The sequence below is a fragment of the Artemia sp. Qi Xiang Cuo genome, chromosome 21 (genome assembly GCF_049724085.1).
Source record: "Artemia sp. Qi Xiang Cuo chromosome 21, ASM4972408v1, whole genome shotgun sequence".
Classification (NCBI taxonomy): Eukaryota; Metazoa; Arthropoda; class Branchiopoda; order Anostraca; family Artemiidae; genus Artemia; species Artemia sp. Qi Xiang Cuo.
In genome coordinates, this window is record NC_142814.1 from 34,137,306 (window position 1) to 34,153,676 (window position 16,371).

A 16,371-nucleotide genomic window follows, 5' to 3' on the forward strand; every position below is an offset into this window, starting at 1 on the left:
ATTTGAGTTTTTTCAAGTGAGGAGAATTACTGTTAAAAAGTGCAGATACTAATTCTAGGTCTCGCTCTACGAATACGCATCTCTTTTGTCAAGACTGATGTCGATTTTAAGATATTTCACTCCCGGTTATTTTCCGAAGCTTTCAGTAAGCCTTCCATCCTCAACCCCAGTTGACAGGTTTAACCATATTGATATACCGTCTCAAATGAATAGCCTTAATGAAGCTCCATTTAAGAGTACTTTAAGCTTTATTTCTGAGTATGACGCTCTTTTGCATTTCTTCCTTCCTGAAGTTGGTTAATTAATTTCTTCTGTGTTTAGTCATTTTTGAATTTTTTCTGTTTTCTATTCATTTTATCAATGTTTGTACTCCACATTTTTGTTTTGCTTTTTTGTGGGTAAAAAATTAGGCTACTACTACTACGACTTAATCCTCCGTCAATAACTACAGATTCTAAAATTTCTGGAAAAATTAAACAATAATGTACAGAATGATTGATATAATAGAAAAAGTGTATGACATTTGCTCACAAAAAGGAATACAAACGGGTATTTGAATCCGAGCCATTCACCAATCAATGAAAAAACCTGGAAACAAAATATCAATTGAGTACGATTGGAACAGAAGAAAAAGAAAACCACTGAATAAAACAGAAGAAAAAGAAGATAGGCAGAAGAGTATAAGAAAAAGAAGCGAAAAATATATCGCATCCAGTGGATAACGTCACACTTAAAGGTCGTATCTGGCAATTAAAAACGTCTGGATAATTACAAAAATCGTTTGCTAACTCTTGTTTAATAGCTGTTTCTAAAATGAATATATTAAACACCAGATAACGCAAATTATAACTGGATTTTGTCGATTAAATTATTTCTTAAATAAAATTGGAAAGGTTAGAGGCGGAGGATGTGTTTGTGGTGAAAGCGAAACTAGTAGCCATTTCCTGTTCACTTGCCTTGCTTATTTTTTTTACAACGTCTCGGTTTGGAACTAGAACTCAAATCTCTAGGAATTAATTTCCTTTTTTGTCCTAGTCCAGTAGTTTCTGTCAGTGTTAAGAAAATGTTTGAATAAATTTTTGTGTTCTACTAGAAGACTGGCTTGATGTTTATATTTTGATTGTGGTATTTAGTACTTTCATTTATTCTAGTTTTCTTTTCAGTAGTGTTAGTTCGTAGACTATTAGTAGTGAAATATAGTGAGGGTTTAATCACTTAATAAAAATTGATTCATTCTTAATGTCAGATACGACCTTTAGGCAGGACAGTGACGATAACGTCTAAAAAATAAAATTTTTACGAAGGCCAGAGACTACAACTGAATTTCTGAGTTAATATTGTAATCGAGAAAGAGCAGTAAACTACTGTGAAACCAGTTTGCTATAATAATAATAATGATAATTTATTTATTACCCACTATAAAAAAGAAGCGGAGTACATCAAGAACAAAAAAAAAACAAAAAAAAACCACCAAAAAAGCAAACTCGCACACTTAACAATTATTTACATAAAACGACGTAAATTATGGTGCGCAGTAAGACCTGCAGATAACGACAGCTTTCCCGCAAGCACAGTCACTTTTTCCCGTAAATCAGGAAGACCGAATCGTGATATTTGATACTGGTTCAGGAACCACGGAGGGAGGCACAAAAGGTACCGAGAAAATTTAAAATAATAAGTCCGGATAGAATTCAGATCTTTAGGCTTCAGAATTGGAAGAAAACCAGATAAAAAAAAGAATAGAATGATCGCAAAATGAAGAATATAAATTCCCAAGCGCTTTTCTTTCTTACCTCCCTCTTTTTGCAAAATTTTTTTAAAAATCCTATCTGAATTTTTTTTTTTTTTTTTTTTTTTGAATTAGAAAATTTAATAGCCCGAAGTTTTTTTAAATTTTTATTAATTGGAATACCAAGCCACCGAAAAGAAGAGACACAGGGAATGGAGAAAAAAACCACAGTTAAGATGGAGACTCGCACTCGAATTAAATGAAGTATATTCGCACTTATAAGTATAACATCATAACTATGATAAATATAACATCAATAACCTATTTAGGTTTAAAACTAAAAAGAAAAGTCAGATTAAAAGAAAACAAACGACAAAAAAATTAAAGAAAACATCATGTTTAAATGATAATAACTCAATTTTTTTAATTGAAAGCAGGAATGCCAAAAAGATAATTTTTTTTCATTTAAAGCGGAGACGGAAGATGATAATATCAAATTCCCTGGGAAACCATAGAAATATTTTGATCGACCCAGGGCTTCTGGTCACGTAATTCATTGTTATAATACGAGACACATTGATGATATTACGATATCAATACATCCTCGCCATTCACGGAATATCCTTTTCGTGTTCACGATCCTAAAATTTGGCCCAAAATTCTGAAGAGTGTTCAGAGTACTGTTGACCCTCACATTTAAAAAAATAATATTCAGAAACGAGTTTTTTTCCTTTTGTTTTCTTTCCAATAAATTAATGTTCTCTCAAACTATTTCAAATTATAGAAAAAACAAAAAATCTTGTTTCACATTATTAAAATTTTTTTTTTTTTTTTTGCAGCTTCAAATTTTTGTTAATTCATCATTTGATTTTCAATTTGATTTTAACCTCATCCATTTGATCATCAAATCAAATTGAACCAAAAAAAACATTATCAAATTCATCAATCTGATTGATCAAGTTGACTACATTATATAGATTTTATGCTAACTTTATTTGGTTGACACTCCCCACCAAGTTGGAATTCGTCCAACATATCGAGATAAATAATGAATCTCCCCTACATTTATGTTCATTCTTAGAAGTAAAAAGTCAATAGTTCTCGATTGGAACCTAAATTGGAACTCTATCCCCAGGAAAGGAAACCTTTCTTCTTCGCTAGCTGTCTATTTAATAACATTGTTCAGAAACAAAAATCATTTTTTTCTGATCTTAACACATTCTTTTCGTTGGTGATTTTTCTAATATATTATTTTTGGGTTTCTAAACCTAGGCTTTGTTAGTTTTTTTTGCTCCTTCAATGCTCTAATATTTTCTCCCTTTTAAATACAAAATAAATAATTCATCCATAAGCTTACCAAGTGCAGAGTTTATTTAGTTAAGGATTTTCCACCATTCGCAAGTAGCCTTTTTTAGATGGAACATCAATAATTTCCACACCTTGTGGAAACAACTTGGGCAATTCTTCGTCTGGAACGCTGGGAACCACCATACATTTCATTCCCGGCTGGAAAAAGAGACACATCACTTTCCTACAATTCCACGGTAAATACCGTACTTCAATTCCAATGGCTTGTTGCCTGTGAGGTATATTCAGAAGCCAATCACATTATTCCTTAGGTGTATGCCAGAGGGAGAAGTCAATAGCCCCACCTTAAAAACAATGTACTTGGTTCTGTGTGAAATTCTAAGCCAGTAAAAATAACGTAAGGATAAATTTCACCTGATTGGTTCTCTTATGGAAAACATTAAGCCATTAAAAGGAATACAAAATTTTTAATCGCAAGATTTTGTATTGGTTAACTCTCTGTTTCTCTATGATTTTAAATTGAAGAAAGCATAGTAAAATAAGCAATTTTTGCTAAACAGCCACCTGCTGTGAGCAGTAATCAGAGTAGACAGAATACACCAACCGTACTCCAGTCCTATTTCATATTTGTAGACATGAATGTAGTAACATATTCTTTATATCTGTATATATTTTCTTGTACCCTTTAAAAGATGCTATGGACATATAAATTCAGTACCCTATCCGTAGTCAACTTCCGAAAACTAAATATTAATAGTAATATATGTATCATCCCTAAAAGTACAAACTTTAGGCATAAACTTATAAACGAAAGAATAACACTAATTATATAATTTATTATTAATATCCTCGAAATTATTGCTATAGTATTTTAACCAAACAGGCCGAAGTATACTTTCACCTGAGGGGGAGAATTCCTCCTCTGGTGAAAGCCTGTTTTAAAGCATTAAAAGGTTTTAAGACATCTCTCCAGTCAAAAGCATATTTCGGAAATACTTACCATAAAATGTAATTGGCAAATGTATTTTAAACACTAGTTTCATATTCCTTTATATTATTTTTCATTTTTCAATTTTATTATTTCATACACTATTTCATTTTTCCTTTATATATAATAACCATTAGATATCCGTATACCAAGCCACACAGTAGCAAAATTTTTCTATTTTCTTCAAAAAAGGGTCTACACACCAAATCGAGCGCTGGCTATAAATTCAGGCTCTATACAGGGATAGAGCCGATTCCCCCTCTTTTTTATAATCAAAAAGACCAGGATCAATTTCGAGTACACAAAAGATTATATAGACAACAAGGGTGAACACACGTAAAGGATCATTATTATTTTTCCGGTATCATTCTGCGATCCGTTTCATCTTTGACGTTATCATAAGACATAACCATCAGATTTGTAATATTTAGGAAGTGGACCGAAACAAGAGCAGGACCCAGACATCAGCAAAATGATTTTGGAAGTTTTGTTACAGGTGAGTGGGCCAACTGGCTTATGATTATGGTGTTTTATGTGCGGTTGATGGTGTACACACTAATTTATGACTTTAGTGTTACGGTTATATTTTGATTTGTGTGCAAGTGTTGATTTACGTACTGATCTCTAAAATTATTCCTTTACCCTGCTGGGTATTGCAAGACAGGCTGTCATCTTGAGAGGATTGACATATGCAGATTTCATGCCCATGCTTTTATAGCATTTAAAGCCAGCAGTTAGTAAGTGAAGTTGTTCTCAGTGTACGATTTCAATCACTTTTGACGCAAAAAGGTGTAAATAGTAAAAAAGAAGGAAAAAATTACACAATTCAACGTTTAATAATAAAATGTGGCTTTTGCTAAAATATACATTGTTTCTTCAGCTTTATCAGCTGTAATTAATAGAATCAGGAAAAAAAGCCAATTACATGGAGTTCTATGGAACTTGACCAAGTCCTTTTAGACAACAAAAGACATTGACGATTCATACAAATCTACAGTTCAGTTCTTTAATCCTCTCAGGTGTTTATTTTAAGCCGAAATTATGTATATTCTTATTTTTATTAGAGGGAAACTTCATTTGTTGTTCAATTTTTTTCTTTGTTGTTGTTTGTTACTCAACTTCTTACTTCTGGTTTGTTACTCAGCTTGCTGACGATATTGCCCTCACAGAGGATGGTTCACTGAAAGCCCAAATGGTGTTGAACAAAGTTGCAAACTACTCCACCATGGTCTGATCAAGAATTAATTCAACACAGGCCAAAGTGATGTCTGCCTATTTTCAGACTCTCCCTTCCATATCCTTGGACGGAAATGTCATTGAGCAAGTTGAAGAATTCGTCTACCTCGGATCCTTTGTCAATTCGGAGTAAGCATGGGCACTGTTTCTGTTTCTGTTCTGTTTTTAAAGTACCTGTTTCTATTCTGTTAATACAAAAAAGCAGAAACAGAACAGAAACAGATGACCTGTTTTTTATTTACCTGTCCTGTTTTTTATTTACCTGTTCCAAATCCAAAAAGTTCCGTGAACCACTACTAAGAGAATTAGGTACTAGCGGCCGTGCCACTCCCCTTTTCCAAGCCATACGGGGGCTGACATGACCATTATAGTTCCTCTCAGTTTATGGTGGCTTTATTTCGATCGCGACCAGATAGAGGATTTTTCGATGGTTAAAGGAATCAAACAAAAAAGGCACCTTATTATTATCCTCAAATTCAACTGTAAATTTAATATTATTATCAAAACTGTTTAAATGCTTACATAAAAGGTCTAAGAAGTCCAATCCAGGTATCCAACGCACATCACATCATCCTTGAACCTGCCCCAGAAGCAATGGGAAATTGTAAAACTGTTGATAGCGGAGGTTTCAATGGCATCTATGAATAGATTTGCCAATAAAGGAGAAAGAGAAGCCCCCATAGGTAACCCAAAAATTTGTCTATAAAACTCCCCTCGAAAACTTTTCTCTTTGTTGGTTTTTTGTCATGGCTGGCCAGTTCGGCTTAAGATCTTTCATTCTGTTTTTGTAATAGCTATTTTGTCCTGTTTCTGTTCTTTTTTCTACCTGTTTTTCTTCTGTTTCCAATTTTATTTTAGTGATACGAGAATGAAACATTTGAGAATTTCGAACTTAAAAATAGTGTTTTAAATCATAATTCGAAATTGTGAAGAAGCGTGGTTACGCTTCATACAATTTTTAAAATCGGAATGTAATTAAAATGATTTAACTCAGTGTGTCTAATATATCAAATAGTGCTACTATATTGTTTCAGCTAGGCATAATTAAGGCCTAGAGTAAGATGAGAGTAGGTATGTGTGTAAATAGGAGGACGGTAAAGGTGTAGTTTAGTTCCACTAAAACAACTTTTTTCTTACTGTACATTATTCAGTAAATTGAGCAGCAAAGTTGCACAGATACTGTCCAGGAGACAAACGACCATTCTTTATTTCCAATCGATCAAAACAAGCTGTTCTACCGAAGCTTTACTGCAAAGCCCTAAGGACAAATTGCAACTTTCTGTGTTTGATAAGCCAGATATGAAACAGCTTATTTAAAAAATCAACAGGGGGCTTGAAAGCACCATCCTGGGAAACTATCAATTATCATATAAATGGTGCTGCCAGAAAAAAGTTAAACAGAAAGCTGCTTTAAGTTCTGCCACTAAGACTAGGTTGACTTGTGACTGCTGGTTTGCAAAAGGATCTGGTTTTATAGGTATCACTGCCTATTACCCAGGAATATGAAATATGAGCAGAGGTTGCACCACAGTGTTTTACATTTCAAGAGGCTTAATCATTTTCATACAACTACCAACATCCTTCCAGCAATCCAAGTTGCAATCAGGAAGTTTTCACTGACAGATAAGATGTTCCGCATTGTGACTCTAGGCTATGAGCACTTTCCTGAACTTTATGTTTTGAACATTGTCTTCATTAATCTGCTACACACGCTCTTTGACTTTGGTCCACTCAAAACTTAGCAAATGACATCCCTATAGATGATTGCTTGGAATCCTTTGATAAAGTCGAAAATGTCGATCCAACTGATGAAAATTATTCAGACGGCCTTTCTCTTCCTTGTTCTGAAAACTCCGCAAGTAAAGATACTTTTGCTGAAGACTTTTGCGGATGAAACTGATGCAGTGTCTACGGAAAAGGGTGGGGAAAGTAATGGAGAAGAACAGTGGGGAGCTGGGGGTCTGTCAGAAAACGATGTTGTAGCACAGGCTACCAGAAGACACTTTACACTTGCTCAAACACTGAAAAAACTGTGAAAATTATTTAGAAAACTAAATGTTTCCATTGCTAGCACAGTAACTTTAAAAGATATTGTAAAGAGAGTGGCCTTCGTTCTCATATCCCTCTTGACATGAAAGTGCGATGGAATAAAACATTGGAAATGATTGAGTCTACAAAAAACTTAGGTAGCCTGGAAATAGTTTGTTACATTTGTCGAATGTAACAATTTTAATAGGAGTCCCTTTCTTATGTCTAATAGCTAGACTGTACTAGAAGCTACTATTACCGTACTTTCTCCCATGCACGATACCACTGTAATGGTAAGTTCTTCTTACATATCCAATTGGCAGTCGAGCATACATAGTCTTAGAAAGGCCTGAGTTTCTTTTTGTAATACTAGAGCTGGGGATAGTCCCATTGCTCCACCCCTCATAGAATTCATATTACCTGAGTAAAAAAAAGTACTTTGCTACAAGCCTTCATTTTGCAATTAATCTTTTCCAAAAGGCAGCTTATCTGGATCCTTCAATATCTGAAAGGCTGTCACTTGTGGATCGTTCTCTGGTCCCTCAATCTTTGACCCCAGTAGTAAGGGATATATTAAGTAATGGTGCAGAAACCACAAGAGAGCCCACTCCAACTCGCCTTTGTACTGCTGAAGTCCTTGAAGCTATGGTAGTAGAGTCCGGTGAGGAAAGTTGGTTCCAGTCGTGTTTGGATGCAACAGGTTTCAAAATTTTAAGACGCTCCTGCGGCGTTAGCAACTCTGCCGTAAATTCCTTAAAATACTTTAAATTGGTAGTCTATCTTTTAGAGTGACATAGAGCTTTCCGGTAAGCTTTTCCTTTTTTTACTAATTTGCATAAATACTAGTACGAATTTATATAAATCCTGGGGAGGGGAGCAAAAAATGCATTTTTTCTTAAATTATACCTTTGAACTATTGGCAGATCCAGAGATTCTGGAGAAGGGGGGGGGAGGTCGGCTAGGAAATAAAATTAGTATTCTTGGATTGTGTAATTATGGTTAATTATAGTCGAGGGTGTCACTGCCCCTTTTCCTTTTGAAATGGGCCAAGAAAACGTATTTACGTACTCAAGAGAAGAGAATACTTAAAGAAAGTATTATGTAGCAAAGAGTCTAAGTTTCTTTGAAATTCGGAATTTGAGAAATTTTACATGACTTATTTACTTAAGACTGGACTAAGTGGAGGGTCTAGAACAATACTTTCTAGCGCAAAGTGCCGTAGAAATAATGGAAGCACCCTTAAACGATTAATTTCCCTTTTGAAAAATTTTCCCAGACATTGGCTAGGAAATAATTAACCTTCTTTCTTCTTTCATACCGTACTTTTGTTTAAGGTGGCTTTCGAAGTCCAAACATCAGGATGGGAGGAGCGGAAAGCATGGTCTGGAGGGAGAAACCACCCCCTCCCAAATCAACTATGGGCTATGCTTAAACACTAATGACTTTGTGCTGACTGCATAATTTCATGCCGAAAACTGTCTTATTTTCGAGATATCCAGGCATTTCTGGGAAGTTCAAACATGATGCTGTACAAACATAAAAGCACATTTTTGGAAAAAAGGGACGGGAAAATGGAAGAAGAAAACCGTAAAGAAAAAAAATGGCGATATTTGTGTGCAGAGACAATTTTTTGCCCTTCTATTAGATACGCTGCACTTTTTTGCGGAAAAAATGCTGTAATACTACTGGGTTTTCTCAAAAGTGACCGCCAGAGAAAAGAACTACCCAAGCCAAGTGCTAATCTTGACGAGAAGTTAATGAGAGACTAAAAAAAATAATATTTTTGTATTGAAGACCCATTCATTTTCTTGATTAAATACGAAGAGATCTTTCGGAGCTGCCAGAAACCACCCTAAAGCATCTTAGCGTACTACTACTAGTGTCGAGCGAAAAGGTATTTTTGATCTCTGAGTATTTCATGCAAAAGCAGTATATGCCCGGACAATGTCCAAACATAGGGAAAGCACAATTTTTAAATGATAGCTTTAAGGCTTGAACAACTGATGCTATAATTAACTTTTTGATAATAAGCAAAAACTTATCATTTACAATTTTTTTTTTAAACTTTAAAGTGTTCGAAAAACAGATGCTTAAACAGAAGTTTTTTGGACGAAAACAGCTGTTTTCTGTTTTACCAAAAAAAGAACAGAAACAGGTCTTCTGTTTTGTTGACCTGTTCGGTTTCTGTTCTGTTTTATTCAAGCCCTGTTTATTTTTTTTCTATTTCTTCAAAAAAACAGAACAGTGCCCATGCTTAATTCGGAGGGGGGATCCGACCATGAAATTGAAAAACGTATTTGATTAGCATCTGCCTGCTTCACTCAGCTTATTAAATGACTATGGCAGTTTCAAACATAAGCCTCACTATGAAATTTATCGTCTACGACGCGATCATTAGCGGCACTCTCCGCTGTGTGTAAGTGTGACATCCCAAGTGTGTGAAACTTGGGATGTCAAAGCTCAAAATAATAGAAACCTAGATGTCTTTGTCCACGATTGCCTCCGTCAGCGCTGTAAGCAGCCACGCCCAGTCTCGAAAATTATAAAGAGACAGTGGTTCTTGGGGCTGGATCATTGTCAAAGCTGTGAAGACCACAAATACATCTCGAAATCCGCTATTAAAGCACAGTCGTTCTAAAATTGAAAACGTTGCCCTGGAGGCCAGAAGAAAGATTAGCGGTCAAGGGTAAAAAATGATTTAGAACCACTTGGAGGCTTTCTCCTCTCGGTGGGCTCTGGGACAGAGATTGACTGTATCATGTCGAAGCCGTTGCACCTGGCCGTACCTCGTGGAAGACTTCTGTTGGTGAAATTATTAATGCCGGGCGAGGCGGAGCAGCTCCCTTCACTATTAGGTCATCAATAAATAAAATCATGAATAGGTTTCTTCATTAAAGGCAATCATTGATGAAAATTAGACACCCAAGAAGTCGGGAAGTCTGGAGCTGTGATACAAGTTTTGACAAGTTATGTAGAATTTCATTTTTTTTTTTTTTTTTTTTTTATGAAAGATACTGCACAAAATACGCATTCATATATCATATAGATATTGTACAACAATTTTATGGCTCATCCTTATTTGCAGCGAATTTATTTAATCGACTCGTCCATAAAATATAATATTTGCAGCGAATTTGCAGCGAATTTTGCAGCGAATTTATTTAATTGAATCCTTATTTGCAGCGAATTTTACAGCGAATTTATTTAATTGAATCGTCCATAAAATATAATATTTGCAGCGAATTTGCAGCGACATTTGCAGCGAATTTATTTAATCGACTCGTCCATAAAATATAATATTTGCAGCGAATTTGCAGCGAATTTTGCAGCGAATTTATTTAATTGAATCCTTATTTGCAGCGAATTTATTTAATCGACTCGTCCATAAAATATAATATTTGCAGCGAATTTGCAGCGAATTTTGCAGCGAATTTATTTAATTGAATCGTCCATAAAATATAATATTTGCAGCGAATTTGCAGCGACATTTGCAGCGAATTTATTTAATCGACTCGTCCATAAAATATAATATTTGCAGCGAATTTGCAGCGAATTTTGCAGCGAATTTATTTAATTGAATCGTCCATAAAATATAATATTTGCAGCGAATTTGCAGCGACATTTGCAGCGAATTTATTTAATCGACTCGTCCATAAAATATAATATTGCAACAAAATAATACACATCCAACCAAGCGCAGGGCTCGTAATTAATGGTTGTAACGAAGCTAATAATTCGCTCTTCAATACAAAATGAAGTAATTAAAAGAAAAAAACCTCGAAACTAGAAAACAAAAGACTGGGCAAGGAGTGTACGGAAAGTAACCCTGGCAAGTGTAAACAAGCAGAAAATAACAAAAAAGAATATAAAATACGACTATACTCCATTATCAAAGCTACAAAAATATGCTTAATATTTTCTTTTCCACGGATTACACCCAAATAACTTATTTGAAAACTTTCTTATTATACATTTATTTGACATTAATGGTATTTTGATATCTTATTTAGAATCTAGATATTCAAGAATTAACAATGAAACCTGTTAATTGAAATTATCTGATGCCAGACCTTGCATGAACATAAAACTAGACAATCGAAAGGCAGGGCTAACTGCAATTCCATACCTGTGTTTCATAATATTGCAATTAGTTATATCCGTTTTTTCAATTAAAATGTTTCGTATTGAATTTTAGTGTACTCCTCTGTGAAATTTATCCCCAGTTTATTTTATTTTAGGTAACCTCATACTATGTTGTTATTGGGCACCGGATACTCCACACGCGCCATCCACCAGTCTTGACATTACCCTAGAAAAAGTTATTACCTTCCAGTCTGCAGGAGTGGCCACTTTCTTAACAGCTGTCAACTGAAGCGAATCAATTACACGAAGAATCTCACTAGAAAAAAAGAAAATAAAGTTCCACAAGAAAAGAGATGTTGCAAAATGAGAAAGTAATTTTGTTACAAATCTATTAGCTTTGTTTATTTATTTTTTTACAAGTAGCTCTAAGAACATTGTCTTTTAAAAATGAAATCTGCCAAAACGTCAAAATACCAAAAAATTCACTAAAACCATAATGTAACATATTAAAGTGTACGAAAACATACTGAATCCAAAAAAGAGAAGTTCAACACTCAGATACGCAGTAAAACACAAAAAGTCGAAAATACTGCCATACAAATATACCTCCTGTATTACTTGATAAAACCTACATACGCTTGTAGATAGGCACAAACAATGTTAGTTGGAATGCATATTTTTCCCGAAAGTATTTTGGATTTTGGTATAACTATGACTGGCAAAGTAAAAAGCAGTGGCTTCAATTCACAAAAATTTAAGGAATGAAGGGGGGGGGGGGTAATTATATTTTTCTAAATCTAGAGAGGGGAGCAAATTTATAGATTTTTTCAACGTTTTCAGCAGAAATGCCAAAAAAACATATTCAATGAAAATACCCCCCCCCCCGGCTAAAAAATTCACAGTTTAAGGAGGGAGGGGCAAAACAAAATAGGGAGACCCTTGCCCCCCCCGCCCAAGTGACACTACTGAAAAAATGAATTTACGCTATATTAAACTCAGTCAGCTTTGTGCTATGATGAAATAATAACACTAGTAGTAGCATTTTCTATGCCCATCCCAGTCACTGGAATTGTGATTAAGAAATAAACTTGTATCAATCTCTTTGGGAATATACCTATTTGTAGTACTGTTGTTTAATTTCAATATTGTTTTTAACATTTATCCTTTCTGTAATTTAATTTTTGTATATGGCTCCCAGAAATGAATCCTTCTTAAAGAAGAAAATACAGACTATTTTCATCAATAAATACAAAACAAAAACAAAAAAGAAGAAAAAACAAGAAAGGAAAAAAAGAGAAAGGAACGAGAGCCTTCCCCGAGTTTTGATTTCCTTGTTCTTGAGCTCTTGAAAGTTTTCCCCTTCTTTTCGAAGATTGACAGTGCTCATCGAGTTGGTAAACCTTTCTTTTGTTTTAGCATAGTGTAGCATGCTACAATAGCCCATATCAATTCAGCACCACCTTAGAAATTCCTATTACTCCCCTTTATTTCACCATCATTACTGATTACATAGCTTTTATAATGAATTAAATAAAAAAAAAACAAGTTTTTTAAACTGAAAGTAAGGAGCGACATTAAAACTTAAAACGAACAGAAATTATTCCATGAAAGGGGTGTCCCCTCCTCAACGCCTCGCTCTTTACGCTAAAGTTTTTTATTGTTTTAAAAAATGAAGTTGTGAGACAGAGTCAAACTTTAGCGTAAAGAGCGAGGCGTTGAGGAGGGGACAGCCCCTTTCATATACGGAATACTTTATGCTCGTTTTAAGTTTTAATGTCGCTCCTCACTTTCAGATAAAAAAAAAAACTTAATTTTTTATTTAATTTATGAACGTTTTTGAATTAATGCAGGTTTTGATTTTGGCTCACCGTACATGAATAATTAAAACGAAATTTGCATATTAATTTAACTTTTTTTTTTTTGGTTAAATGGCTTTCTCGAAAGTTGTTTAATTTTATTTGCGAACGTTTCTATTAGTAATAAATATACGTAACTTACGAATTAACTTATATAACAAACTTCTATATTCGTATATTTTTATAACGCAATATTAGGGGGTTCGCTCCCTAGTCAATAACTCGCTCGGTAAAGTTCAAATTTTGTTCTAATTCTTTAAGAATGACACCTTAATCGCAAAGGTCGTTAATTAGAATAAATTGCTCTTATGAAATTACTAAAAAAAAACTTTAGCGTAAAGAGCAAGGTATTGCCTAGGGGGCAAACCCAATCATATACGTAATAATTTCTGTTCGTTTTTAAGTTTTGAAGTGTTCCTTATTTTCAGTTGAAAAACGTGTTTTTTTTTAAATTTAATTTCTGATCGTTTTTTTAAATAATGCTGGGAAGTCCAGTGCCCCCTTCATAGCAATGTCCCTTCCCCTAAGAAAACTTCCTCCATGGGAAGATCCACCCAAGTAACATCCGACCCCTCCCCCCCACTACCAGATAAAATCCCCCCTGAAAATACCTGTATACTTCCCAATAACCAATACTATATGCAAACATTGGGCAAAGTTTATAACTTGCAGCCCTTTCCCTGGGGACTGTGGGGGATTAATCATCCTCAACGACATAGTTACTATGTTTTTCGACCATTTTGAACAAAATGGATATTTCAAAAATTTGATCGGGTGACTTTGGGAAAAAAATGAGCGTGGGAGGGGGCCTAGTTGCCCTCCATTTTTTTGGTCACTTATAAGGGGCACTCGAACTTTTAATTTCCATTCGAATAAGCCCTCGTGTGATATTCTAGGACTACTGGGTCGATACGATCACCCCTGGGAAAAAAAAAAAAAAAAAAACAAATAAACACGCATCCGTGATCTTTTTTTTCTGGCAAAAAATAATAAACTCCACATTTTTGCAGATAGGAGCTTTAAACCTCTACTGTAGGGTTCTATGATGTGCTGAATCTGATGGTGTAATCTTTATTAAGGTTCTATGACATTTAGGGGGTGTTTCCCCCTTTTTTAAAATAAGGCAAATTTTCTCAGGCGGATAACTTTTTATGAGTAGGACTAAACTTGATTAAACTTATATATTTTAAATCAGCATAAAAATCTGATTCTTTTTATGTATCTATTGGTATTAAACTTCCGTTTTTTACAGTTTCGGTTACTATTGAGCCGGGTTGCTCCTTTTCGTTACCACAAACTGTTTGATTCATACATCCGCAGACAAATCTTGGAGTTATTTCATAGCTAATCCACTAGCAGCATTAATCTCCTCACGCTTCAAATACAGGCCAGAGCTCATTTCTAGATACTAGGGGCATCCAAGCGTATGAACTCGGAACGTTCTTAAAAAAAAAAAAATTTAAAAGTCTCCACAAAGAGACAAGGGCAGATTCTAATTCGAGTAATTTTTGCGGTTAATTTAAAGGCTAAAAACACACAGGTCGTTCCATTGAAAAGCCAAAGGATAGAAGTATAGTGAAAGTGGGGGCTAAAAACTTCCGCAACCCAACTAGAACTGAATAGGGACACATACTACAAAGGAAATCCTTGGAGGGGGGAGGGAGGCTAGCTAGGGTGAACACAATTCTAATAGAGGAAAAAATGTGTCTAATACAGTTGAATTCATAGGAAACTAAATATAGACAAAGAGATTAAAACGTTTGAAAGTTTTTGCCCTCTGGAGATAATCCAGTGGGAGCATATGTATAATACATAATCATGTATCCTTGATTTTTTATGGTTTCTAGTGAGATGCATAGGTGTAATAACGGCCAAGTGTTACCAACAAATTTGTCAAAGAGTGGGGGACAACAAAACGACCAAAAATCACATATTTAACCTATACACATCAAATTTAAATATGTACAGATATGGTAATATTTTTTTATATGGTAGTATATAGATTTGCTAACCAGATATTATAAATCTTTTCCGAGTGGAGGACAACAAAACTACAAAGGAGCACATATTTAAACTACGGATCTCGAATTTCACTATGTACAGGAATGGTAATGTTTTTCAAAGAGTGGAGGGTAATAAAAACATTTGGTGGGAAGTTTAGAATTTCATAAAGTCAAATTAAAATAGGCATAATTTATATTTAGCCAAATTACAAAATGGCTATCCTTCACCAAAACTAGCCTAAAATTTCGTAGAAAAATTTTAATTCGTACATAGTGGGTTAGGAAAATTTCAATTGAAAATTTTTGAAATTCTTCATCTAAGAATATTTCTGGTTATCTTATGATTTGTAATTTGGCTCATTAACCAAGGCATATGGGAAGACTAAGCAGTACTAGATAGGGTTTAAAATGTCAGATCTAAGAGTTTAGTGTTTAGCTGAAAAAATCGGATAACTTCCTTTCATTGTTGAAGAAAGGAAGGAAATAGGGTTAATTAGAGGAAATAGGGATAATTAAAGGTTTCCCTTCTCATTAGATACCGTCCTAGCATACGGCGTGGAATTAATTAAATAGGCATTTTTTGTCAAAATTTCAAAGCGTTTGAAGAAACTGAATATAAATCTGCATTCAAGCTCGAAATTTATACCTTTTGAAGCAAAACTATCAAGTAAGACCATTAATATGGAAAAACAAGAATTAATACAGCAATACTTTGTTAATGTTTTTACTATACAGTAAAAAAAAAATAAAAAAATACAGCATTGGAATTTGCAAACCCTACCGGCAGTGCTGATCTCCGTTTCATGACCCTTCAGCCAGGAAGTGCAATGGGGGGTTGGGGGCCAGTCATCTTGTGATTTCACACTCCTTTCCTGTTTACCTTCCCCTAACTGTACTGCTGCTAATTTTAGTTTAACCTACAAAGCTCAACTCCAGTTTATCCTGCTTAAACTAAATAACTAATATCTTTTTATCCATATAATGAAGCACACTCTACAATAGATGTTTTTGCCACAACTAATTACAAATAATATATTTTCGATTTCCAGGTATTCTATAGTATATTACAGGTAATTATTTGGTTATAAACCCAAAAACTGTTTTCCTAATTTAGTAATATTCATGAAAAAGGTGCACCCC

General features: G+C 34.4%; 1 protein-coding gene across 2 annotated transcripts in view; it reads right to left on the reverse strand.

The window, feature by feature from the left end:
• Window positions 1–485: 485 nt before the first annotated feature.
• LOC148939471 (peroxiredoxin-6-like) overlaps window positions 486–16,371 on the reverse strand; it is a 46,617-nt gene continuing 30,731 nt past the window's right edge. For both annotated transcript variants that reach the window (XM_089107029.1, XM_089107030.1), the window contains exons 4-6: window positions 11,616–11,688; window positions 3,087–3,235; window positions 486–588 (exon numbers count right to left, since the gene is read on the reverse strand). In XM_089107029.1, the coding sequence (XP_088963155.1) occupies window positions 3,107–3,235; window positions 11,616–11,688 (202 nt within the window). In that variant the 3' untranslated portion in view covers window positions 486–588; window positions 3,087–3,106. The remainder of the gene's footprint in view (window positions 589–3,086; window positions 3,236–11,615; window positions 11,689–16,371) is intronic.